Here is a 27,521-nt window from a genome sequence, read left to right on the forward strand (position 1 = left end):
TTGATCGAAAAAAGGCAGACAGTCACTTTTTGGCGCTTTTGCATTGAATACAACATCTCCCATAATGCACAGTTCCGCAGGCCTCTCCCACTGACCCAGAACGCCTATCACAGAGACATCGCTCAAAGGACTACTGATGGCGTAATCCATTTGTGTGGTACGCTTGTAATTGCTAGTCGTAAATTGTAAATCTCCCAGCTTTCTTGCGTCGTATCACGGAGGCACGCCCCCTTTTGGTCAGTCCCACTTGCTATTCTGAAAGAAGAGCCATGTCAGTGAGGCCGAACGTACGACTCGACAACAAAAATGGCTGCGCTCGTAAAGAGATTTATTTTCTATGTACTTGTACCACATTGGTCATTTTAATATCGATTTTAAATGTTTGTGTTTGTTTGTGTGTTCGGTCTGGCTTTTATGCTCATCGTCACACCATAGAGGTAAACTGGAATGGGATTTTGCGTGCGTACGTGCGTGTGTGTGTTTGTTTGGTCTAGCTTTATGCCATGGAAAAACATAATATCTTACTATTATAATAGCAGGCCTTTCCGACAAGTAACTCCTCCACACTTGGTCAAGTGTGCATGTGCCAAGCAGCCCGCAGCTCACACACACACACACACAGAACGCACACACACACCACCGAGCGACGTCAAAAGGCAATTGTACTATCCCCTTCCGCAGAACATCTTTTGCTCAAACTGCCTTTTCAATAAAAGGGTGAAAGTTATGGAATTCACTGCCAGACCACTTGAAATGTATCCCTATATTTTTTCACATTCAAAAGAAACACAAAATTGTGGCTAATTCAGCAAAAATCTTGCTCTCATATTTCGTTTTTACACACTGTGCTCTATCTGTATTTCTTATTTTCTCTTCCATTTCTCTCACTTTAATTTTCGTTGTCCTATTTTTGTTGTCTGTTAATCTCATCTCATCTCATCTCATCTTCGTTCGCTTATCCGGGGTCGGGTCGCGGGGGGAGCAGCTCAAGCAGGGGGCCCCAGACTTCCCTTTCCCGTGCCACATTGACCAGCTCTGATGGGGGGATCCCGAGGCGTTCCCAGGCCAGTGTTGAGATATAATCTCTCCACCTAGTCCTGGGTCTTCCCCGAGGTCTCCTCCCCACTGGACGTGCCTGAAACACCTCCCAAGGGAGGCGCCCAGTGGGCATCCTTACCAGATGCCCGAACCACCTCAGCTGACTCCTTTCTAAGTAAAGGAGCAGCGGCTCTAATCCGAGTTCCTGACGGATGGCTGAGCTTCTCACCCTATCCCTAAGGGAGACGCCAGCCACCCTTCTGAGAAAACTCATCTCGGCCGCTTGTACCCGCGATCTCGTCCTTTCGGTCATCACCCAACCCTCAAGACCATAGGTGAGGATAGGAACTAAGATCGACCGGTAGATCGAGAGCTTTGCCTTGCGGCTCACATCTCTTTTCATAACAACGGTGCAGTAAAGCGAACGCAATACCGCCCCCGCTGCTCCGATTCTCCGGCCAATCTCACGCTCCATAGTACCCTCACTCGCGAACAATACCCCGAGGTACTTGAACTCTTTCACTTGGGCTAAGGACTCATTTCCTACCCGGAGTAAGCAATCCACCAGTTTCCTGCTAAGAGTCATGGCCTCAGATTTAGTGGTGCTGATCCTCATCCCAGCCGCTTCACACTCGGCCGCCAGCCGATCCAGTGAGTGCTGAAGGTCACAGGCCGATGATCCAATGAGGACCACATCATCTGCAAAAAGCAATGACGAGATCCTCAGACCACCGAACTGCAACCCCTCCCCACCACGACTACGCCTCGATATCCTGTCCATGTATATCACAAACAGGATTGGTGACAAGGCGCAGCCCTGGCGGAGACCAGCACCCACTGAGAACGAAACTGACTGGCTGCCAAGACGCGAACACAGCTCTCGCTTTGGGAGTACAGAGATTGGATGGCCCTGAGGAGAGACCCCCTTACCCCATACTCCTGCAGCAACTCCCACAGTTTCTCCCGGGGGACCCGGACATACGCCTTCTCCAGATCCACAAAACACATGTAGACCGGATGGGCATACTCCCAGGCCCCCTCCAGGATCCTTGCGAGAGTGAAGAGCTGGTCCGTAGTTCCACGTCCGGGGCGAAAACCGCATTGTTCCTCTTCAATCTGAGGTTCGACGATAGGCCGAACCCTCCTTTCCAGCACCTTGGAGTAGACTTCACCAGGGAGGCTGAGAAGTGTGATACCCCGGTAATTGGCACACACTCTCTGGTCCCCCTTTTTGAACAGGGGAACCACCACCCCGGTTTGCCACTCCTTTGGCACTGTACCCGACTCCCACGCGATGTTGAATAGGCGTGTCAACCATGACAGCCCCCCAACACCCAGAGCCTTTAGCATTTCTGGCTGGATCTCATCAATCCCTGGGGCTTTGCCACTGCAGAGATGTTTGACTACCTCAGTGACCTCCACCAGGGAAATTGACGACAAAGCACCATCAACCTCGAGCTCTGCCTCCAACATAGAGGGCGTGTTATTCGGATTCAGGAGTTCCTCAAAGTGTTCCTTCCAACGTATGTTTTGGACACTCGGGTTAAGAGAGGGGCGGAACTGTCAACCGACCACCATCTGGTGGTGAGTTGGATCAGGGAATGGGGGAAATTTCCGGATAGACCTGGTAAGCCCAAACGAGTAGTGCGGGTGAATTGGGAACGTCTGGAGGAGGCCCCCGTCCTAGGTATCTTCAACTCACACCTCCGGCATTCCTGTGGAGGTTGGGGGCATTGAGCCGGAGTGGGCGGTGTTCAAAGCCTCCATTGCTGAAGCTGCGGTGGCTAGCTGTGGCCTCAGGGTCTAAGGCTCCTCAAGGGGCGGTAACCCTCGGACACCGTTGTGGACACCGGTGGTCAGGGAAGCCGTCCGATTGAAGAAGGAGGCCTTCCGGGACATGATATCCTGGAGGACTCCTGACTCGGTTGCAGGGTACCGACAGGCTCGAAGGGCTGCAGCTGCTGCCGTGTCGGAGGCTAAGCAGCGGGTGTGGGAGACGTTCGGAGAGGCCATGGAGAAGGACTTTCGGTCGGCACCAAAGTGTTTCTGGAAGACTGTGTTAATCATTATTATTATTTTTAACCAAAAGCCCCACTAGGGCCAAGTGTCGTGAATTAGCTTCGGCTACAAACACTGATGCATACATCAGATGTTCACCATTATCTATGTTTTTGTATCTGTCCCTATTCAAATAAAACCTAAATAATGCACAGCATGCACACAGCGCATACACCCAAGCACACGCGTGGGTGTATAAAAACAACTTAAAGGTCCCATGACATGCTATTTTATGTATTCTTTAATATAGGTATTAGTGGGCAACTAAAACAGTCTTCAAAGACGTTCCCTAAATTCAGCCGTGGTGCAGAGTTACAGCCACTCCGAGCCAGTCGCACATTGAGCTTCCCCCAAATGCGCTGTTTCGGTGGGCGTGTCAAGGAGGAGGGTGGGGGTGTGGCCCTGAGCAGCTTGCAGCCACCATGCGCTCTGTTTACAGTGGATGTATCGCAATGGCGAGCCGCACACAGCCTTTAGCCGTGTTCTGTAAATATTCTAGAACACACGGGAGTCCTGGAGCTCTATATCTAAATATTATCATATAGCCTACACAGATATCTATATCATATAATATATATTATCACGGCCAAAAGCTGTGTGAGCCGATATTATGAATCTCAAACGACCGCGTTGGGTTCTCCGACGTTCCTGGTTCTTCAACGTCCACATCAATGTGAATACACACACTGTAACGCAAGTGTTTCTTGTCGGTTCTTTGACGTGTCTTGTATTTCCACAACGAGACTGTCGTGGGGGTTATCTGAGCCATGGTTGAGAAGGAATTGGGGGAAAGGAACTTTGATTTGACTCGCTGAAGTACATGAACTGCGACATGCCGCCGGTTGCCGCGAGGCACCATCGCCCGGCAGCGGGCAGCCGGCAGCAGGCAGCGCGCGGTTCAGTCGACTTCAGGTTGATGTGAAAGTGGAAGAACCAGAGACGTCGCAGAACCCGACAAAGTCGTTTGTGATTCATAATATCGTCTGGAGGCGCACACAATATGTTATATGATATAGATATCTATGTATATGATATTATTTAGATATAGAGCTCCAGGACTGTAACGCAAGTGTTGTACACTTCCTTGTTATTTGGATAACCGTTCTGCTGTTGGTGTGATGGCGCTCTCGTATCTGGTATTTCTACAACGAGACTCGTATTGGGGGTTATCTCAGCCAAGGTTGAGAATGAATTGGGGGGAAGGAACTTTGGCTTTGACTCCCTCAAGAACATGAACCACGACATGGAGGAGAAAGGGATTGTTGGCGGCGAATGTCTCCCGCTTGAGCCCCGCTGAGGGACCACCGCCGGAGGCGGAGGTGCATAAGCGCTGCCCGGCAAAGATCCCTTTCTCCTCCTTGTCGTGGTTCATGTTCTTGAGGGAGTCAAAGCCAAAGTTCCATCCCCCCAATTCATTATCAACCTTGGCTGAGATAACCCCCAATACGAGTCTCGTTGTAGAAATACCAGATACGAGAGCGCCATCACACCAACAGCAGAACGGTTATCCAAATAACAAGGAAGTGTACAACACTTGCGTTACAGTCCTGGAGCTCTATATCGAAATAATATCATATAATACATAGATATCTATATCATATAACATATTGTGTGCGCCTCCAGACGATATTATGAATCACAAACGACTTTGTCGGGTTCTGCGACGTCTCTGGTTCTTCCACTTTCACATCAACCTGAAGTCGACTGAACCGCGCGCTGCCTGCGGCCGGCTGCCCGCTGCCGGGCGATGGTGCCTCGCGGCAACCGGCGGCATGTCGCAGTTCATGTACTTCAGCGAGTCAAACCAAAGTTCCTTTCCCCCAATTCCTTCTCAACCATGGCTTAGATAACCCCCACGACAGTCTCGTTGTGGAAATACAAGACACGTCAAAGAACCGACAAGAAACACTTGCGTTACAGTGTGTGTATTCACACACACACATGTGGCGCTCGCACGGTCGAGTCTCATTGGCGGGCCAACGTCTCTGGGCGGGCCAGGCAGAGTAAGGGGAGGAGCTGAGATTCCTCATGACGTCATGAGCACAGATTTCCAAATCAGCGCGCTTGAGCCTCCGTTTTTTCAAAGGCGAGCAGAACAGCTAGTGCTCGTTTTACACCAAACGCAAGTTTTAGCCACTTGGGGACCATAGGCAGGCTAGGGGAACTCATATTTATGTTAGAAAACCTCATAAATTGAGATTTTCATGTCATGGGACCTTTAAAGGACGGTGTTTTCCGTCCTTTAGTTAACAAAATATATGAGTTCCAGTAAACATGTTTTGAAGCTGTTTGCTGGAAATAGCTTTCAGGAAAAAGAAACGTGACTACCGCTATTCCTCTCTGTTTCAGTCCTTTCAGAATGTGCTGTTTCTGGTGTCTGTAGCTTTAATGCAAATGAGCTGCTGCCAATTGCATAGAAATGAGCTGTCAGAGTGAACCACAGCATGGAGGACAAGTGATGGTTGCTGTTTGTGGACTCCCGGAGCTCTATAACTATAGTATATAATATAATAATAATAATATAATATATAGGTATCTATACGATATAACATCTAATATCACAGCAAAAAGCTATGTGCACCTCGGATGATATTATGAATCATAAAGACTGCGTCTGACGTCTCTGGTACTTCCACCGGCAGTAAAGAATCGAATGGGGGGTTATCTCGGCCATGGTTGAGAAGAATTGGGGGAAAGGAACTTTGGCTTTGACTCTCTGAAGTCCAGATTGTACCGCGGCATGAACATGACATGACATGAAGCTCCCCCGCCAGAGCTCCGCCAGACTCCCTGTCACATGACAAATTGACAAATTAGTCATCTTTTTTGCATGGAATCTCCCTGCTTCTGAAATCCCCGAACATATCCACCCAGTGCTCGTCCGCTGGTCCACACAATCGGATCTATGCTCTGATTAGAGTGGGGTGGGGAAGTGGTGGCAAATGTGCCCCTTTCCTACGTAGGAGGGGGCGCTGAAACTGACTCCCTAGTTCTGTAACTGTAGGCGGGGTACTCAGAATTGCAAATCTCCCTCAAAAAATCATGTACAGACTTATTTCAAAGTTTGTATGCGTGTGGGAGCACCAGAGACCCAAAACAACTTCAGGTAGTCATAATATGTCACTTCAGGTAGCCAATGTACAATCTGCAATCTTGCCCTCGCAACCCGCTCCTCCCTCTCCCCCTCCTCCACACGAGCCCGTGCTTTATTTGACTATAGTTAGGTAGGTTGCTGCCTTAACTGTTGTTACACTTTTTTTTATTTTATATTTATTTCACTAAGGTGCTTCTGTAAATGAACACAATTTTCAGTTTCAGAATAAGCTGTTTGTTATTATTATTTTCAACTAACCAATAGTAGTTGCCATGTCGCTTGCCAGTCGCGTGTATGCATGTCATTGAGTGGCCCACTAAATGACAAAAAAAGCCTGTGGCCTTTTGTTTGTTAAATGGTCCAAAAATATTTAAAGGGGACATATTATGAAAACAGCACTTTTCCTGGGATTTGGGGTGTTTTTGTGGGTAGATGGTGCTCCCACACGCATACAAACTTTGAAATAAGTCTGTACATGATTTTTTGAGTGAGATACGCATTTCTGGAAGCAGCCCGCCTCCAGCTACCAAACGAGCGAGTCAGTTTCGGCGCCCCCTCCTACGTAGGAAGGGGGCACATTTGAATATTACCTCCCACTTCCCCACTCCCCTCCAATCAGAGCATCGCTAAGATTTTGTGGACCAGCGGACGAGCAGCTCCGGTGGGGGGAACTCGCCGCTTGCCCTGCAGCTAAGCTCCGGGAGTCCCTTTCTCTGGCGCCGAGCTCACCCCGCTGGAGCTGCCGCCGAAGGGAAGTCGGGAGGAGGAGACATGGAGTAGCAAGGGATTGTACTCCCGGTAGCTGAGCTGCCGGACTGCTGCCGAGCTACCCCAGCCGGGCTGCTCGTCCACCGGAGCTGCAAGTCCGCTAGCACCTACCTAGCTTCGGCGCCAGTTCAGCTCCCGGAGTACACGGCCGGACGGCATCGACGGCGGCCGGCAGCTCCGGCGCGGGGAGCTCGGAGGCAGTCCGGCAGCTCTGCTCCCGGAGTACAATCCTTTTCTTCTCCATGTCGCGGTTCATGGACTTCAGAGAGTCAATGCCAAAGTTCCTTCCCCCAAATTCTTCTCAATGGCCGAAATATCCCCCACTACGAGTCTTTACTTGTGGAAGTACCAGAGACGTCAGACACAGTCTTTATTATTCATAATATCATCCGAGGCGCACATAGCTTTTGGCCGTGATATTAGATAGATTATATAAATACCCGTATATAATATTATTATTATGTTATATTATATAATATAGATATAGAACTCCAGGAGTCAGCAAACTGCAACAATCCCTACTCCTCCATACTGTGGTTCAGTCTGACAGCTCATTGGTCAATGGGCAGCAGATCATTTGCATCAATGCTACAGACACCAGATACAGCACATTCTGAAGGGACTGAAACAGAGTGGTATAGCGGTAGACGATATTCTTTTTCCTAAAAGCTATTTCCAGCAAACAGCTTAAATTTTATTTTTTCTGGAACTCAAATAATATGTTTACTTGTTGGGAAAACACCATCATATGTCACCTTTAAATGTTGGCATTGCTTTTCAGAGTCATTCGTGAACGCTTAAAGATAGGTAATTCTAGGTAACTCTAGTAATTATAATACAACCATGACTTTAAATAAATCATTTGCAGGTAACTAATGCTCTGAATGGGATCTAAAGGAGGAACAGTTTTGATGGAGTAACGTTTAGGACAGATCTGAGCGCTGTGCACAGCAGCTGGACATTTTTTAGGTTTCTAACTTGCTGCCAAGCTTGGGGTCATCCAACACTTCTCAAGGGCTGACAGACAGACAGGCAGACAGGCAGGCAGGCAGGCAGGCAGGCAGGCAGGCAGGCAGGCAGGCAGGCAGGCAGACAGACAGACAGGCAGGCAGGCAGGCAGACAGACAGACAGGCAGGCAGACAGACAGGCAGGCAGGCAGACAGGCAGGCAGGCAGGCAGGCAGGCAGGCAGACAGACAGACAGACAGACAGACAGACAGACAGACAGACAGACCACAAACAGCACACTCTTAGTTGACTTTTTCGCTCCATGCTTCACTGCACAATCCTACCCTTCGTAACCTCTTCATGCTCCTTGTCCATACACGTCGACAGATAGAAGAAACAGACAGACGACTTTACATAAAAATATATAACGAACATGAAAATGTTCTGCCCATATAAGTGTGTTACACATTATAAAATATATATATATTTTTGTATTTTGAACGTATCTTACATTGCGTTCCCAAGATTGCGTTCAGCTCTTGTTTTACACCAAACACAAAATGAAATCTCTCTCTTTTATACATATATCCCACCATGTTCGCTCTCTCTCTCTCTCTCTCTCTCTCTCTCTCTCTCTCTCTCTCTCTCTCTCTCTCTCTCTCTCTCTCTCTCTCTCTCTCTCTCTCTCTCTCTCTCTCTCTCTCTCTCTCTCTCTCTCTCTCTCTCTCTCTCTCTCTCTCTCTGCACTAGGGGTGGAAGTGGCACAGCCCAGCCTGCTACTGGGTTGGCGAGGATTATCTCTCCTTCCAAGAAGCCAAGAAAGCCTGTGAGGACAGCGGGGCTGCGTTAGTCACCATCACCAACAGGTGGGCTCCACCATAGACACAAACCTCCCCCGGGTAGTGAACCAACACACACATCTAAGCCTCATGAGTAGTCTAACTTGAGAGTATCATCTGATGTGGCCCAGCACTCGTAAATTGTAAAAAAATATATATATATTTTATCGTTTCAAGTTAACACTGTGTAGTCTTGCTAGTGTTGAAATAAACATTTTGAAATACCTTCTGAAAGCTGCATACACATGAGTTTATCTACGGTAGAATATCTCGAAGCAGTAAAGAAGGCATCACTCTGCCTCAATGCTTTTGGTTTCCGGTCCAGTTTCTGTGACGTATGTTACAGCATAGTAAGACTGCTTGGTCCCGGACTACCTAATGGGTAATGGCTTCCCAAATTAAACCAACTGTGGTTCGAGGACTAATGTTGACAACCTACCTATTGAGTAAGGTGCCTGCTCCTTAATGACCTGTTTCAAAACTCCCTGCGAGTTAGATAAAAAGCATCTACTAAATTAAGGCAAAAGCGCCCAATAAGAGTAAGAATATGTCCGTCCCAATGTTTGTGTTTGTTATGCTTTGTAATGGTACTAGGTTTGAGCAGGCATTCGCCAACAGTCTGGTGTTCGGTCGTTCTGGAGACTTCTTCTGGATCGGGCTCCACAGCCAGGGCCATCCTGCGGTCTTCCATTGGCTCGGGGGAGACAAAGTGTCCTACACCAACTGGAACAGAGACCAGCCAGGTGAGGCTGCAAGATGATGAAAAGAAATATAAGTGGGATTATGTTGCCCGATATGTGGTTGTGATTATTTTTTTGATTTTATTTTATTAATATTCTGTCACGCTTACTGGATATAAAAAAAAATATTGCAATGAAACCTCAGTCTGAACAATCAGATTTGAATCCATGCGAATCCTGTCATACAATATCATTAAAACTTTACATGATTGTCGAGCCTATTTGCAGGCTACTCTCATACTGTGAAAGCTTTGTGTCATCAGAAACTTTTAGCTGCATTGAAGCATTGCCGTAACTCAAATCATTACATGTCTTGAGCAGTGGCATCAAATCAACTCGGACCGATTACGGATCCGAAAGACAACGAGGCTCACTCAGCAGTCCAATGATATTGTAGTATTGCTATTGCATTATTAAAATGAACGCATTGGTTTTAGGAATGAATCGCTTTATAAATGAAAATAAAACATTAAAAATATCTTCAGAAGAGAGTAGCCCATTTAAATACAAATTAAATCGAAAGCGTTCAGGGAAATCAAATGGACTAATCCCTTTTATGATGTTGTTATGATGTTATGATGATACATGATTTGATGCTTTGTCGGGGCCCAATGATGTGTCAGTCGACGGCGGCGCTTCATACCTACCGTATTCTTTACACGTGCGTCCCGCAGTGCATGGCGGCTGTGTTTCCATGGCGATGGGCCACGCCACAGGCCTATGGGAGGTGAGCGACTGTGCGGCGTCTCGCGCAAAGTTCCTCTGCCGCCAGAACCAAGACGCCTCCATGGGTCCCGAGCCCCCTGTGCCGGCCCGGCCCCCCTCCCCCGCGCCCCCCGCCCCCACGCCCAGCCTCACCGGCGCCTGCCCCAGCGGCTGGAAGAGCAACAGCAACCTGCGCCACTGCTACAAGGTGACACTCCTCGCTGTTATCTCACTGACACAGGAGGAGCGGTTGGGGCGTGGGGGTGTAGGCCAAACCCCTGCTGAAATATAGAAGGAACAATGTTATTTATTGTTGTGTTTGTTAGTATTATCATTAGGGTTCCTATGAAAAATGTAGGAACCCTTTTGTATTTGTTATAATGGTGGAAAAGCTAAAAGCATTCACAGCTATGAAATTCTATATATTTATTGGTGTGAATGCTGAGCATTCACAGCTATGAAATGCTATTTCATAGCATTACATTATTCCGCCACTTTATTCCATTCCCAACTCCTTCAACATTCTTCAACGTAGAAACATCATTCAAACATCAAAACGTTCAGCTCCGTTAGGACCATTATGCTTTTATTTTCTGTATTTATATCGTTCATACTTTCAGAGATATTCAAGGTTGTTCGTTCACCCAAAATTTCCCCATTCACTCCCAGAGAAAAATTCAGAAAAATTCAGCATTGGGCTACGTTTTGACATGACTTCAACTCATTCATACTTCTTCCTACAGACCTCATTCTACCTTCAAAATGTTCAGCAGATTTCTTAGAGTCATTGTACTATTCAACTTTAAAATCACATTCAGTGTTTTCGGGAGGCATGTCAAATTCATTATTTCAGGATTTATGGGAGTGGATGGGACGGAATGCTGTGGTCAGAGTGAGGAATTGGTGAAAAGATAAACCAAAACACTATTCAGCTCCCTCCCACTCCCACAAAGCATCTCAGCATCAGCATTCAAACCGCAATACCTTCAGGAATTGCATTTCTGGTTAACTAAGTAACTAGCTAACTCGTAAAATGAGTAAGGCCTGGAAGTTCAACATTTAAACAGGATGTCATTATCACTCGGAAAGTTCAATATGCATGAAACTTAGTACACATGCACCATTCGTCATGATGAACAACTTTCAAATCGCAACCCATATGGTCAGACCATTTAGAATTAATGCAATGACTACAACTTGACCAAACACCCACACATAAACTGCTTAGGTGCCAAAGGTGGTGATGTATTATATCTGGAAAAAGACAACATTTGTTTGAAGTTGCCTTTGTATCGACCAAATGTATTGATTGCTGTTGTTGTTTATGTCGAAGCAGAGTAAACCAGTGTGTAGTGGTCTGTGCTTACCAGAGGCCAAAGTGAGACTGTATATTCTTTGTTCTGTGTAGTATGCCTACTCATATTTGATCTTCAAACCGTTGATCTAGGAGCTGTTAAACGGTCGTGCTATTTTGAAAGTAGAAACATATTTAACCAAATCATAGCATTTCTAATGGGGGAAATATATTCTTCTATCCTAATAAAATGATGTAACATTGTATATTGCACATCGCTCCACACACCCTAAACACTGTGTCCAGGTGTTCCCCCGGTCCCAGCTGGAGGAGAAGCTGAGCTGGCTACAGGCCCACTTGTTCTGCCAGAAACACGGGGCCAACCTGCTCAGCCTCAGCAGCCAGGAAGAAGAGCACTACATCCTGAAGCTGCTCCATGACGACTATGGGTGCGACTGCTTGTGATCAGCATTTTGCTGTTCATTTTGTTAATGATACCGCCGTACATTTAATGTTTATGTAAACCAAACTGGGGAAGGCCACATTCATTTAGTTTTTGCGTAAAAACAAGTGGTAGGATGTATCAATAATGTATTTTCCCCAAAGGAATAACGGCGCCCAATGATGTATTTGCTCTTATTTCTCGTGTAAGGCTGTATTACTTAGCAATGACACATGCCTGCACTAGTGTTTAACTTACTTAGTATTTTTTTCCAATTACATCGCTCTATTGGCAACTTTAATTCATAGCACATTGATTGACAGCTTGCTTTGGTTTCTGATGGCCCTCACTTAACACAGCTGTAGCGAAGCTCTACCCTAGCCACCGCAACGAAAACCACAAAAATGCCATCTGAAATACGTTGGACATGGCCTTTAAGGATAAGAAGAACAATGGCTTTCGAGAAAGGCCAGCGGGAAGAGACAATGTGAATCCGCTACTGATTCATTGATAACAAGAGGCCATGGCATATTAACGGATATGGGTGTGCTCAACAGGGATTCTGAGGATCACGAGCAGCACTGGTTCTGGATTGGTCTGAACCGCAGGAACCCGATAGACAACGGCAGCTGGAAGTGGAGTGACGGACTGGCTGTGAGTTCCGATGGCATTTCATTCTAACTACCCCTGACATGAAGAGTCTATGCATTTACCTTCAGGGCTAAAAGATAAGAGTGAAGCAAAATAGACCCGTACACAGAACAGGAGCGCAGACGGATTAAATAAGAATGATAGATGATACATGCCCGACACAAATCCCAACAGATAGAGAGAAACCCTTGATATTAACAAGACATGTGAGTGACTTACATGCAAAGTGTCTTCTACAGAGGATGAAAATATTCAGAAAAGGACATTGATAATTTACATAATATTAAATGGCCCAACTCTCAACAGGTATAAAATAAAACATATTACATTCATACACAAATTAGTAACATATTGAATAAGAGGTGCAAATACTAGATGAAATGTCGACACACATGTACTGAAGTTACTTTTTGCCTGGTACTAAAAGCCGGCGCAAAGATGGCTGCTAGTGTAATCACATGCACCCGCCGACATAAGGAACCAGCATAACTTGAATGTCTTTGTTCCTCGCAGTATACCTACCAGAACTTTGGCCGCTACTACTACAACGTCCGGCAGTGTGCCGCGACAGACCTGGGCAGCAAGACTTGGCTGCCCATGCACTGTGAAAATGAGCTGCACTGGATCTGCAAGATCCCCAGAGGTAACCTAGCAAGCTACCATGCTTATTCTGATATTGATTCTAATGCAATGCTAATACTCACTCTAATGGTATGGTACCCATGTCAACAATAGCAATGTGTTTTTTTTGTGTTTTTCCCAGTTCCTACATCGTGTATTTCATGAATACATGCATTTTTATTTGTTTGATCAAATGTTGTTTTCAGGTACTGTTGCTAAGGATCCAGAAGATGATGAAGGTCAGTACCCTTTTCAGCTCACAAGTTAAGTTGACCAATAACATATTATTAAGCAATTTTATCTGAAGCAACTTACAGGCATCTCCCCCAAGATACCTACAGGTTAGGCTGCACTCATCAGAAATCAATCTCTGTAACTTGTACCCGGGAGTCGAACACCTTAGGCATAACAATCTCCTAATGCCCCTGCCCGGTAACTGTGTTCATGTTTCACGGTCTATGCCAGGCGCCAGTGCTCCAGAGTGGATGGGCTTCCAGGAGGCAGAGTACAAGTTTTTTGACCACCGCGCCACCTGGCCCCAGGCCCAGAGGGTCTGCTCCTGGTTCCAGGCCTCGTTGGCCTCTGTGCACTCGGAAAAAGAGGGCGTCTTCCTGTCAACTGTTTTAAACAAGGTAGCATTCGGCCAACACCAAAGTTTGGAATCAAATTGGTCCATGTGCTCATCTTTCTTTTGACAGAAATTAGATCGCAGTTATATTCCCTCAGTTTGCTTTCTTTCTCCTTCCTCTCCTTCTTTTCTTTTTAAGTACTCGTTTCCCCTTTCTTTGTGAAATACTTGACTGTCACATCAGCAGTCACTCTGCCCGGTGAGCTGTGGTTAGAGACCAATCCTAGTGAAAGGTCAGACTGAACCATTTTAAGCCTTTCCTGAGGGGTGAGAGGGGCGACAGAGAGCCTCCACACAAATTATACAAAAAAATGGACTCTCTGGACCGATTTAATGAGCCAATTTTTATCAAAACATTTATTGACCATTATAACTTAGCAATAAAGAAAGTCGTAGAAATCAAAACTTTTCATTCTAGGTTTTTCGGTTGTACTTCCGCATTTGGGCCAAGAACAACCAAAAGTTTTGCTGAAAAATATGTACTCTGCAGTGTAGCAACAGTTTACCCCGGCTAGCCATTATGTCATCATAGATTTCAGACTGCCATGCTTAGCCAGCCGAAACAGAAGAAAATAAAGAGAACATAATAAAAAAAATATATATATATATATATATATACATTTTGAAATTAAATTAATTGAAAAGTGTTCCTTGGTTCTCCCTCGACAGGAGGCTAGGCATAGAATGCTAAATGTTTTTGTTTCATCCCTCAGACAAAGGTAGAAAGCAACAACTGGTGGTTGGGACTCCACTCGTATGAAAACGACGGCCGCCTGCACTGGTCAGACCACTCTGTCCTCAACTACGTCTCCTGGGCGCCAGGCAGGCCGCAGCCACTCAGCCGAGACCGCAAGTGTGTGCACATGTCGCTCGACAAAGGTACGGAGACACGTTACTTCCTGTGCCCTCCGTCCTTTTGACTGGTCATTAAACCTATATGGAGGCGAGCAGTAGCAATCAGTGGTCAGGTAGGAGGAAAGTGACAGGACGGAAATGAGACAGCTGAGCTGATTCAGGGTCATTAATGTCCATCCAAACATCGCTCTTCATAGTGCTTGGTCCGAACCCCTGTCCTTAAGGCTGCTCCTCCTTCCTTCGTTTTGCGATGCCGGATGAAAATGGCAATCGAGGAGAACCTCTGCCGATTTAGTAAGCAAATGCGCATGGAATCCCTGTTGGAACTCTGACACGGTGGCCATTTTGTCTGGCGCTGCGTCTGGCCACTGTTTACCACCATTTCGGTGGCCATTTTGACAGTCAGGCTGGATCTTTTATATAATTTGTATAAATAGACTGTAACTGTCATGAACAACACCATAAATGACATTATCTTATTACATAACTGATTCACTGTGTTTTTTCCTACAGCCGGGTGGTTGGATCAGAAGTGCCACTCAGACCTGCCGTACATCTGTAAGAGGGTTAACGTTACTGGAACCATCCCGCCGACCCCGCCGTCACCTCTCCCCCCTTCAGGATGTCCCGAGGGCTGGTCCTCATACCAACACAAGGTGGGCCCAAAGCACAACGGCTGCCTCAACAGAAGATAGATGTAAACACTTTATGAGAGAACACAAGAGAGAGATACGATTTTATTTCAGTTGTAAGAAACCTTGGCTACGCCTCAGCGGAATCAAAACCCCCTTCGTACATTATTTTCCAATAACAGGACACATCGGAAGGGTTTATCCCATACAGCTGTTATTTACTATAGATCACACAGACAGCAATATATTAATTGTTCCAAAGTTTACCCAGGGGTATTGTTTTCCCCTGGCTTAGCGGAGATGCTAAGCCATGCAGTACAGTACAAATAAGATCATAATGAGGTAATAGCTATGTTAACAAGCTGGACTCAGGCTTTAACTGTTATACTAATTCAGTTATTATACCGTTATACTGATTCAGTTCTTATACTGTAATAGTGATTCAGTTCTTATACTGTAATAGTGATTCAGTTATTTTACTAATATACTGTTCTACTGATTCATTTCTTATACTGCTATACTGTCATACTGATTCAGTTCTTATACTGATGGCAAAGTGTTATGTTGGGTGGAAAATCCAAGTGCTTTAAATCCTGTCTGGGATCTAAAGCAGTTATACTAATAGTACATCTTATAGTTGTGGCATCCATTAGTCACAACAGATCACAGTAAAATCAGATTTCAAAAGAGTTGACTTGTCATTCAGAATAATTATCTACCGATAAAAGAATTCATACATCCTTGACAAACGCAAAATAAGCATAGTATATCAGTCTTTCTCAAAACATTCCACTGACTTATCTTCTAACTGTGACCACTCCCCCCAAAAATCTTGTTGAATATCTCCTTCTATAACTCACAGTGTCTTTCATATATGACCTCATGTCGTCTCCTCAGTGTTTCAAAGTGTTTGGCCAGGAGAAGTCATCCAAGGCTACCTGGTCTGCGGCAAAGCTCCTCTGTGAGACAAATTCTGCCATGTTGGCTGTCCTGCCAAACCATTTGGAACAAGGTAATTAGATACTCACGGCTGTAAGCAAAGCAATATCTTTCTCCGTCCAAGTTGTTTTCTGATGGTTATGTTTTCTGAAAGTATTTCTTCTCAGAATATACAAATGTTATACAAAAATACTGTTTTGTTATGATTCCGTGAAATGGAACTATAAAAATGCAGTTTTTTTCTAACTTCTCTGCCTGAGTTTGAAAGATCTAATTTTAGAACGTCTCCCTTATTGTCCCGCTGTCTCCGGGACATAATACTAGACTATCTCTCTCCCTTGTGCCAACCAGTGGCGAGAATGCTGATTGACTGTCAAACTTGGTAAACACCCGCACTAAAGAATCCCTAAATATTTCTACAGGAATGTGTCCTAACAACCGTCGAAGTTTTAATGTTATATATATATATATATATATATATATATATATACTTTAAAAGAAAAACATCTAAATCTGGTTTGCCCCATCTCATCCGGTCTCGTATCTTTTGTGTGAACCTGAGCTCTAAAGGCTGGCTTCCTCCGTAGCGTTTGTCACGACTCTGCTGTACAACGTCAGTGTGGATCTGTGGGTGGGGCTGACATCGGACTCAAAAGGCCACTTCAAGTGGGCCCAGCCAGGCATGCTCAGCTACACCAACTGGGGCCCCGGAGAGCCCCTGGACAACAGCGGGCCCCTCCACAACAAGACACCGGTACCACTAAAGCTAAAGCCTCTCTCACCTTCTCTCTCTCTTTCTCTCGTCTCCTCTCGCTCTCTCTCTCTCTAACTCAACACTTAAATGTGAGGTAATGTGATGTGTTTGTATGTAACGTGATATGTGCTGTGATGTGTGATAGAATGTGATATGGGATGTGAGATGTGTGTGTCTGATGTAATTTACTGTAGAGGGATGTTTGCTCGGATGTAGTGTATAGTGTGATGTAGAATGATGTGATGTAATGTGATGTGTGACGGAGAGTGACGTGGGATGTGTATGATGTGGGATGTATGATGCATGTGAAACGTGTGTGTTTGGCAGGGGAACTGTGTTGTGATGATCCATGGGAACCCAGGCAAGAACACAGGCATGTGGGCCTCCAGGCCCTGTGAGATGAGGAAGCATGCCTTTCTCTGCCAGCGGAAACAAGGTGCCTCATTCAACACATCCACAACCATGCAGCATATAATACAGTGACTATTCAGTCTTCACTCTTAGATACATCTTATTGCTGAGCCGTTCAAGGCCATGCATCTCTGTGGACGTTTGTGGTTTAATGCCCATAACCTTTCACCTAGGAGTCACCCCCTAAAACCCATAAATGCTAGACGACGCAACACAAACACATCTCTGTTCCTCTCTCTCTCTACCGGGATTGCCGCCGTCTTCCTCAGACCCCGACCTCCCCCAGGCCCCCGCCCTCATCCCCCCTTCCTTCTCGGGGCCCTTGAAGCTGGGCCGGTCTACCTACCGGGTGGTCCAGAAGCGCCTGGACTGGATGGGGGCTCTGCACGTGTGCGGATCTCTGAACGGGACCCTAGCCAGTGTGCGGGACCCCTACCAGCAGGCCTACCTCACCCTGCTAATGAGCAGCCTGCACCGGTCCGCCTGGATCGCCCTCTACAACAACGGGGTAAGGGAGGCATCTCTCAGGGCGACCAGTGGCCGGTTTTTTTAGTTTGTGGTGGTCCCTAGTAGCAATGAATGCCCTGTGAGTCGGTTTTGGTAAAGAAAAAGACCTGCCGTTCCTGTTTCACGAGGTTCTTGTGAAACAGTGTGGTGGAGGCGGTGGGCGGGGAGGTGGGCGGGGAGGAACGACAGGATTTGGGCTCTTACTCATGAATATTCATGACATGCGAATGTCTCGCCTCTGATTGGCTAACAGCACTGTCCGTCACTGTAATTAAACCAATTAAGAGAGAGAGAGAGAGAGAGAGAGAGCGAGAGAGAGAGAAGGAGAGATGGAGAAGGACAGAGGTACACAGAGAGAGGGAGAAGGAGAGAGAGACACAGAGAGATCTCTTGGCCAAGAAAGAAGAGTTGAGGAAGTAATGGTCGGGCACTCCCGTGACCCCCGGCCGCCACGACTCCTGTAGTGCCCGGGCCGCGGTGCCCTGCGGCCCGGGCAGGGAACGACATTTTCACGTTCAGCATGCATATGCAACGCTGGGAGACCTATCGTATTTCAAAAGGAATACGATTAAACGGTTTGTCAGGGAGTGGCACATACAAATCAGATTTAAGATTAATAATTTAAAGTCCAACTGCAGACGTGCTCAAATTTCTTTCATTTCATATTGCGGGAGGCAAGATGGCTGCCTATTGCAGGTGGCAGTGAACATAAACTCTACCAAACCTTTCTTGGTGGGAAGACATCCGAACATCCGGTTCGGAAACAACCGTTTTTGAAAAAGTGTCATAAATGTTTAAAATCATCCCTGTGTAGAAAATACACTTCGTAAACCCACTTCTTAAAGAGGCGTATATATTTAAATATACACTGCCTAATGATTGGTTCAGAGTACCTTTGAGCTGGTTCCCTCATTATTGTTTTCAGGGTAGTTAGAAGCTTTTGTATTATGTTTAATAGCTTGTTTATTTCCAATCAGGGACAGAGAGTCTTCACCTGGCTAGGTGAGGAGGACGTGGTGTATTCCAACTGGCAAGCAGGGGAGCCCAAACAGATGGCCGGATGTGGTCACATGACCAGCACAGGACAGTGGGTGATGAGTCCTTGCGATGATAAACTCGAGGCAGCTATTTGTGAGATTAGTGGTAAGGATAGTGTGTGTGTGTGTGTGTGTGTGTGTGCGTGTGTCCATTGTTCCATTGTAAATAACTGTTTCCATTTCCACACATGCACAGTGCCTTTTTGCTGTCTCTGAATATCTATCTGTTGATATTGATATTTTACTGTCAATGCAATGAGAATAAAGTGCAGTCTAATCTGACAGAGTGAATACATTACATGCTAGACCTTGTTATGCTTGTTCCTTCTCGTACCAGCGGAGCCAACGGCGCACCAGTGGGCGTACCCGGGCCAGTGCCCGACCTCACTGTCTCATGGGGCTTGGGTCCCCTTCAGGAACCACTGCTACGCCTTCAACCTGCAGACGCTCCGGCTGCAGAAGGACGCTCTGTCCTCTTGTAAGAAAGGTAAGCCCACTACATTTGGAGGAAAGGTTATACGCCTTTGAATACAATCTGGATCTGGATATCAACATATATTTCAAGTTGGTTGTTGTTGCCTCTATCTTAATCAATGATAAGATAGAAAGAAGATGGAATTGCAGTCTTGCTCAGGGTTTGCATCTAAAGGGCTATGGACCAGTTTTGCTCCAGGTTCACAACATGAGATTCGAAGATTCTGATTTAACATATTCGGTAAACCTGGTAATCCAGCTTCTTGCTTCTGAACAACTATGACTGTTTTTAAGAACATGCGGGAAACAGCAGCTTTTGGCGCTGGGTGGAAACACAAAGCTGCATGCATGGTTATGGCAAGTTATTCCAACCAGATATTTTCCACCCAGCAGCTACATTGCTTTGTAATCTCCTCCCTGCTGCCAATGTTGAGTTTAGGGTTGATAATGACTGCGTGAGAAGAACAGTGACAGCCCCTTGGAAGCATGAATATTACTGTTGGACTCACACTGTGACTCGTTTGATCCAGCTTAACCCTGGTTGTGGAACCATGCATCGATTGTATGTATTGAGCTTGCTTTGAAATGCACTGCACTCTTTGATTGCTATGTAAAAAAACAATCAATGTTTTATGTTTAAATTATTTTATTTGTTTCACCCTTGGTTTCTCTGCATGCATATGTCTATGCGTGTATGTGTGCGTTATGTGTCTGATTAAATCTCTGCCTCTGTTTTTTCTTTCAAACTTCCAGTGGGAGCTGATCTGCTCTCAGTGCTGGATGAGATGGAAAACGGGTTCGTGTGGGAACATATTCAGCAGTATTCCGAACAAGCTCATGGAGCTTGGTTGGGCATCACTCTCAAAGGTATAGCCATGTACATATGTATACATATGGACAATACCAACTGCTATTCATCTGTAAGAAGGAGATATTTCCATAGAATGTGCTTTCACTGGTGGTGTTTTTATGGAAAACATCCAAGCCTATGTTTGGATCCTTAAATCCCTACAGAGAATGATAAGATAAACTACTGAAGTGATGAGTGATGAGTAAAATGCTCCACTTTTGCGAGTTCTTTATGTTCAAACATTTCCATATTGTACATTTTCACTTGTACAATATGTACAACACATCACTTTTACCGACTCAGATCTTGCATGCTTTTGTTACATTCTTGATGTGTTTCGTGTATGGTTTGTGTGTGATTTTTCAATGCACATTTTGTTGTCTTTGGATACACGTTTCTCAGTGTTTGTTCTCCATGGGTCCCCACCTCTACAGGCAGTGCCCTGGTGTGGGACGAGACCACAGACATGTCCTACACCAACTGGGAGGCCCACGACGTGCTAAGCATGCTGTCGGCAAACAGCTGCTTCTGGATTGAGAGCAACACAGGCATTTGGAAGCCCGGCTCCTGCAGAAACCGCACACACGGAGTCATCTGCAAACGGCCACGCAGTGAGCACGCACACACACACACACACACACACACACACACACACACACACACACACACACACACACACACACACACACACACACACACACACACACACCTTGAATTAGTTCAGTTGTTATAATATCATGGACTCTGTTGAGCTGGATCCTGTGTTTTTGTTTACCCCTCAGGTATTGAGCCTTCAGCGGCAACTTGTAAGTATTACTATACTCCGCAATCTCTACTTCGGTCTGATGTGTTGAGTTGAGTTTAATGTTAAGGTACCAATAGCATTCATTCATCTATTAAAGTATCCGGTAACACTTTATTTGAAGGTATCTACATAAGAGATACATGTCATTTTCATAACTATGACATGACACCGCCATGAACTTGTCGTTAATGGTATAAACATGTCATAAACGCTTAGGACTTCTGTCATTAAGTGTCATTCATTTTTTGTTGTGACAAGTTGACCTTGTCTGGGTTGTCTTGATTATGACAAGTTGACATTAATGAAATTGACATTACTAGAAATTGTCTTGGTCATGACAAGTTGACGTTAGATTTGTTTGGGATGAGTTTATAATGTCAACTGGCTGTTCACATTTATTAAGATCTGCCTGAGGCAAAAGAAAAGTGACACTGAGCATCTAGTACAACATACACAGGTCAGCATATCCCTCCTCAGCTAGGTTAGCCTAGACCGCTCATATATAGAAATATATATTTAACTTTAACTTATATTAAAGTAGGAGTCACAGCATTCATTTGAGGTTAGCATGCATACTGCGATAGTCCATCCATTACCAGTTCACCACTCGTACCTTCCTCCTCAACCCCGAACAGCCGAAGTGGACCACTTGCCCACCCTGATCGTCATCATGGTGGCGGGCCTGGTCCTGGTGCTGTTGATCGTGGGGGTCATCTACTTGTACCAGCGGCGCGTCCTCGGCTCCGGGGGCTCCTACGACGGGGCCCGCTACAGCCGCACCAGCTCCAGCCCCGCCGAGGAGGCGGAGAAGAACATTCTGGTGTCGGACATGGAGCTGAACGAGCAGCCAGAGTGAAACCCTGTCCCGGACCCGCAACGCCCTGCTCTGCTGCGCTGCTTGGAGAACAGCCCTCGCTCTGTGACACTGATTCCTGATAGAGATTATGTTGTTTAGGATTAAGCTGCTTGTTCTTTCTATTATACAGTACATGAGAGAGAGAGAGAGAGAGAGAGAGAGAGAGAGAGAGAGAGAGAGAGAGAGAGAGAGAGAGAGAGAGAGAGAGAGAGAGAGAGAGAGAGAGAGAGAGAGAGAGAGAGAGAGAGAGAGAGAGAGAGAGAGAGAGAGAGAGAGAGAGAGAGAGAGAGAGAGAGAGAGAGAGAGAGAGAGAGAGAGAGAGAGAGAGAGAGAGAGAGAGAGAGAGAGGTTTTACGATGTTGGAAAGCTGCGTAGAGCGCAGCAGATGTCAATATGATTTAAAAAAAGATAAGCCCTCAAAGCTATTCTTCCTGCGTGTAGAAGTGTGGTTTCTGTCATTATTGAGTTATATTTGCTTTTCTGTTTTTCAAAAGCAGTTTTAAAAACACAAAAAAAATGTGGGACTGCCAAACATTTGGCAAAGTTTGACAATCAGATATACTGTAAGGTATGAATAGGAAAACCATGTCCGTCTCACGTTTTCTCCAATAACGTTTGTAAAGTAATCTGTGAACAAGACCATAGAAGGAACAAGGGACCAAGAATCAAACAAAAACATTCTCTTATGCCATTATCCAGACAATCTCTCCTGCAGCCGAATCATTTCCATCTTTGTCCCGACAGAATTTACCTGAAGTTCAGGTGTGCTAGTATTATTATTTGAGCTTTTATGCTGATTTCGTTTTTGTTCTTTTTTTCAGTTTAAGTTGAATTTCTTAGTATCTACAGCACCAACTGTATATACCGATGATGACGTTGCATGCATTGCTTTTGCCAAAGTATGTCACTCGCATATCCTGATTCTTACGTCTGCATGTCAGCCACAGCTTGGTGTGAAGCAGAAGAGACACCAGTCCAAATGTGAATGTGTAGAGGGGAAAAACGGACTGTTTACATTGGGGACGTCCAATATGGCCGAATGCAGTGGCCAAGCAAAGGTGTGTGTGTGTGTGTCTGTGTCTGTGTTTTTGGGTCTTTGGGATTATTTTATGCACATAAATAAATAGGACTTTGATTACAGTTGCTGCTCTTAAGTGGACTACTCGCATAGTAGTACATAAATGGACCTTCAAACATCAAATTGTCGGACTGACTTTTGCTTATAAGGCTTGGTTTGTATCTTTTGGCACTTTTTGACAGTTCACCTCGACTTTACTGGAATAACGGCATTTGCTGCCACTTTCTTGGTTTGGTTTGTCATATGTAGTCCCAGCAATTTATTGTTCTGGCTTTAACAACACAGTTCTGTTTATTCAATAATGAAAAAAAAAGTATAGATCAATAAACCTTCCTTGTCATATTGTTTGCCTGGCTGCGCCGTAACCTTGCATTACCCTGCAAAAAAGCATCTGCTATTGTAAATTAGTCTTATTTGGACATTTTCCCACTCGCATTTTGTTTACCTTTTACAAAAAAAATATTTTGTTGCTTCCAGGCGATATAGGGACCAGATGTCATCATGAAAAGGTAATTCGTGCATTTTCCCTCCCTCTCCAAACATTCCTTTGTGCTTCAGTCTTCAGCCTGTGCCATTTGTGTAATTTTGTGTACGACTGTACACCCGAATGCGTCGGGTCTGAGCTTCGTCTTGGTCTCACTAAACTGCTGTGGAAATACCAGAACCTTTTTATATCCTGTAAATTGGACGAAGATGGGGGAGAGTAGGAGTAGCCTACATCTGTGTGTGTGTGTGTGTGTGGGGGGGGGGTGAGTGAGTGTGTGTGTGTGTGTCTGTGTGTGTTTTTGTACGTGCGTGTGTGTCTTCGCGCGCTCAAGCCCTCTCCAGCTGCGGAATGTTGAGTCGGCAAGAAGAGCTCAGTTGCATGTCTGGAACCAATCAGAGAAGAGGAGGGCTCAGGGCCACGAGGGGTTAAGAAGAAATGTAGAGGAGGGAGCGACGACAACTACAGGCCAAAAGGAGAAGAGAGCGAGAGAGGTGTAGTGACATTAGCAGCGGGGGATGGAGAAGTACACGTCCTACACTCCGGCTGTCCCCTGCTGGTGGTTTGAGGAACAACCACACGTGAATCAGAAGAAAACGGGGATGTTACGCCACGTCCTTGAGATTGTTCTGCATTGAATGAAGCTTGTGGAGACTGGGGGTTGTGTCGTCCCTGTGAAGTTAACCCAGAGCAACCTTTTTGACTTTGTTTTGTATGTCTTTTATTTTTTATTTTATTTTCACAAATAAAGTTTATGTTGACAATCAGGCATATACGATTCACGGGTTTATTTAGGGTTTAAAAAATAAAACGATATGCTGTAAACTATATCCTACATTATGTAAAATGAAATGACTTAGTTCAAGTGAATTTTCCCCAAAGTATTGCATTAACATTTCTGAATTTATGTTATGGCGACCATTAAAATACATTCAAGGACATTTGCGGCATGTTAATGAAATACTTTGGGGGGAATTCACTTGAACTAAGTCATTTCATTTAACATAATGTAGGATACCCATCTCCGTTCAGTAGGACGCCCTCTTCACTTCTCCAGAAAGAAACGTATCCCGCGCTGGGTATGCTGCGATCTTTATAGCTCCATGACTGGCACGCAGTGGGTCCCAGTGTAATTTGAGAAATGCATCCCTGCCGGCGATTTTCATTGGATTAGGAAATTATGGGCGGGACTATTTTGTCCCGCTCACGGACGCTCTGTCATCTACGGATACGAATACTTTTGCTACACATTTACCACCTAGGGGTGTTGCAAAACAACCTGCAAAAAACCCCACAGCTGAGACTTGCAGGAGCAGATTCGAGCAGTTGTAAAATGGTTTTGTGCTCGCTCATTAAAATGCTGAATTAACATAGCGTTCACAGATGTGCAACTTCTGATGCATTTGTTCAAATTTGGGTTTACGAATGCACACCGTTTGGGCATGTTCTCAGATTATGAAACACGGGTGTGCGAATGTGTTTTGCACCAACTGCGCTGCAATAATTGTAGCAAAAGGATTTGTGCACCTGTAACACAGATTAGCGTACTCGTAGACCCTATTTTGTGTTTACAATGGTATAAAAAATATTTATTTATTTTTACGACTACAAATGTACTGTTACACATTTGTGACTTTAGAGTAGGCCTACACATGCAAAATAAATATATACGACTTCAAATTTACTGTGACTTTAGTGTACGCATTCAAATTCTGCAGTTACAGGTGCTAAAGACTTTTGCTACAATAATACCTTCATAGGAATGATCCGCTTTAATTCAGCGCTTTCAACAGAGTGTCACGGCCGCTGGCCAAGGTGCAGAAAATGGACCGCAATGCAGACACGATATACTTGAACAAAACATATAGGCCTAGTTTTATTTTAATCAGGGGTCGTAGGCGACGGTATTGGCTCAACAACTTTATTGCATTATTGACTATTTATTACGTTATTATAGCTTTATTACATTTAAATAATTACGTTATTGGCAGTTATTACGTTATTGGCCGTTATTACATTATTGGTTACTACACCCTTCCACTGTAAGACTGAAGGTACCCATGTCCATGCAACGGATTCACTCATCCTTCAATGTTTTGCAGTGGAGGCCAGTGTTCTCTAGTCCTCTCGCCCGCCCCCCTTGGACAACTGCTGCATGAAGGGTAAGTATTGATGAGTCTTGGATAAGGTGTACTCTTTCCGCCACTTTCTTTAGTCGCTATCTACAAACATTAACATAGAAGGACAAAAGACATATCTTATGATAGAGAGGGGCAGACAGAGAGAAGATAGAGAGAGAATCAGACACACAGACGTTGGATGCAGTGTGGCTCTTCAGGACTCTTGTGGTGCATCGACACTCAAGTCCAAAACGTTCTACAGAGGCTTTTGTAATATCTACAGTTATTACATTTTAGGAGCTCTCATTTCCTAGACTAGTTTGCAGTTAAACACAACATAAGATCAAAATAAAACGAGCCATTGCTAATTATTAATTACAACAATACTAATTATATTAATTTTGATTCTTTATTATCATTACTATTGGGGCCCCCAGCATGTTGTTGATCTTTAAAAGGACCCCTAGCTAAACTCATTGAAGACCCCTGCTCTATAAGCTGACTAAGGTGAATTTGATCGTGAAACTTTGGAAACAGTTTCATTGTTACGAACAATTATACATGTGTATAGTATATCATAGAATAACATATGAAAATACATTGAACAACTTGCTCAACTTGTGTGTTGAGCAAGTTGTTCAATGTATTTTCATATGTTATTCTATGATATACTATACACATGTATAATTGTGTGTGTGTGTGTGTGTGTGTGTGTGTGTGTGTGTGTGTGTGTGTGTGTGTGTGTGTGTGTGTGTGTGTGTGTGTGTGTGTGTGTGTGTGTGTGTTCAGCAAAAAAAAAAGAAGAAAGTGACTAAACTTAGATGTCAAGTAGGGGGGCCACAAAATATCGTCCGGCGGGCCGCAATTGGCCCGCGGGCCGCGAGTTTGAGACCCCTACTCTAACAGCTTCAACTGCTCATTATATTGCGGCTCGTAAAGGTAGCCACGAACATCTGATTCGAGCATCAGATCTTCGAAATCCACATCTTCTATATCAGATCCAGTACCTTCCGCCATTGTCGTTAATTCAGTTTTCTCCACAGCGTCTGTTAGCTTAGCTTCAGACGCTGTGGATGTTAGTTTCTGCTGGTGAAGTCCCAACCACTGGCACTGATCTAATAGGTCTGTAGCGTCAGTGGGTCCCACTGATAGACATATTAAAGTAACTAGTGCTTGTACGTAGTCTTACGAGAATCCTCCCCTCTTACACATCCTGTTTTAAATTACGCAAAAATCGTGCTATTGCGTCATTTAAAAAAGGAAGTGTTAGACATCGATACAGATCTCTCCGGTCTCAGGGGAAAATAATGGAATGATGCTCGACCACTGAAAAATATGAGTGGGTTTCTAACGATACAAAGCTTAATGGAAATGGGTGAAGTTTCCTTTAAGAGGTCAGGGAAGCTGTTGCCTTTGGGGAAGGGGAGTTTTTAGGGTAATTTTGGAGTGGGATTTTGGAGTTCTTCTGCCTATCTGTTGCATTATGGAGATTGAGATCAGCACTGTCACTTTAAGGAGTTTGGGGGAGACGTGGCTGTATCAGAAGTCAGCATTGTACTGCTGCAGAGGGAATCAGCAGAAAATCTTAAAAAAATGATCTGTTCAAATGTACACATTTATATTTTCACTGTTTAGAACCAGGCAGCCATTTTATTTTGCACTTCTTTTCAAGTGTAGTTCGGCCTTGTATTAACACGCCATCTTGTGTCGGTGCAGAGCAGCGAATCACTCATCAAATTAGCTGAGCTGAGTTAAAGAAGTTGATTTACGTAGTAATACATTGCCGAACCAAGCTTGGAAAAAAGTGCAAAAATAAACGGCACTCTCAGACAAACTAAAGCAGAGACAAAAACTTACATTTAGAGAACAATTGAATGGATTTTTATTTGTTAG

At 44.9% G+C, this 27,521-nt stretch overlaps 1 protein-coding gene across 1 annotated transcript in view; it reads left to right on the forward strand.

Annotated features, from left to right (window-relative positions):
• The window catches only part of mrc2 (mannose receptor, C type 2), a 38,830-nt gene extending 15,459 nt beyond the window's left edge, over positions 1 to 23,371 (forward strand). Inside the window, exons 10-29 of the mRNA XM_060040451.1 lie at positions 8,657 to 8,772; positions 9,340 to 9,488; positions 10,160 to 10,398; positions 11,791 to 11,933; positions 12,484 to 12,580; positions 13,091 to 13,220; positions 13,405 to 13,437; positions 13,664 to 13,830; positions 14,540 to 14,705; positions 15,195 to 15,337; positions 16,211 to 16,325; positions 16,840 to 17,006; positions 17,334 to 17,442; positions 17,687 to 17,925; positions 18,902 to 19,067; positions 19,299 to 19,448; positions 20,189 to 20,302; positions 20,720 to 20,896; positions 21,068 to 21,091; positions 21,726 to 23,371. Coding sequence (XP_059896434.1) covers positions 8,657 to 8,772; positions 9,340 to 9,488; positions 10,160 to 10,398; positions 11,791 to 11,933; positions 12,484 to 12,580; positions 13,091 to 13,220; positions 13,405 to 13,437; positions 13,664 to 13,830; positions 14,540 to 14,705; positions 15,195 to 15,337; positions 16,211 to 16,325; positions 16,840 to 17,006; positions 17,334 to 17,442; positions 17,687 to 17,925; positions 18,902 to 19,067; positions 19,299 to 19,448; positions 20,189 to 20,302; positions 20,720 to 20,896; positions 21,068 to 21,091; positions 21,726 to 21,946 — 2,865 coding nt within the window. The 3' untranslated portion in view covers positions 21,947 to 23,371. The remainder of the gene's footprint in view (positions 1 to 8,656; positions 8,773 to 9,339; positions 9,489 to 10,159; positions 10,399 to 11,790; positions 11,934 to 12,483; positions 12,581 to 13,090; positions 13,221 to 13,404; positions 13,438 to 13,663; positions 13,831 to 14,539; positions 14,706 to 15,194; positions 15,338 to 16,210; positions 16,326 to 16,839; positions 17,007 to 17,333; positions 17,443 to 17,686; positions 17,926 to 18,901; positions 19,068 to 19,298; positions 19,449 to 20,188; positions 20,303 to 20,719; positions 20,897 to 21,067; positions 21,092 to 21,725) is intronic.
• The last annotated feature ends 4,150 nt before the right edge of the window (positions 23,372 to 27,521 follow it).

Source organism: Gadus macrocephalus, chromosome 2 (genome assembly GCF_031168955.1).
Source record: "Gadus macrocephalus chromosome 2, ASM3116895v1".
Lineage (NCBI taxonomy): Eukaryota > Metazoa > Chordata > Actinopteri > Gadiformes > Gadidae > Gadus > Gadus macrocephalus.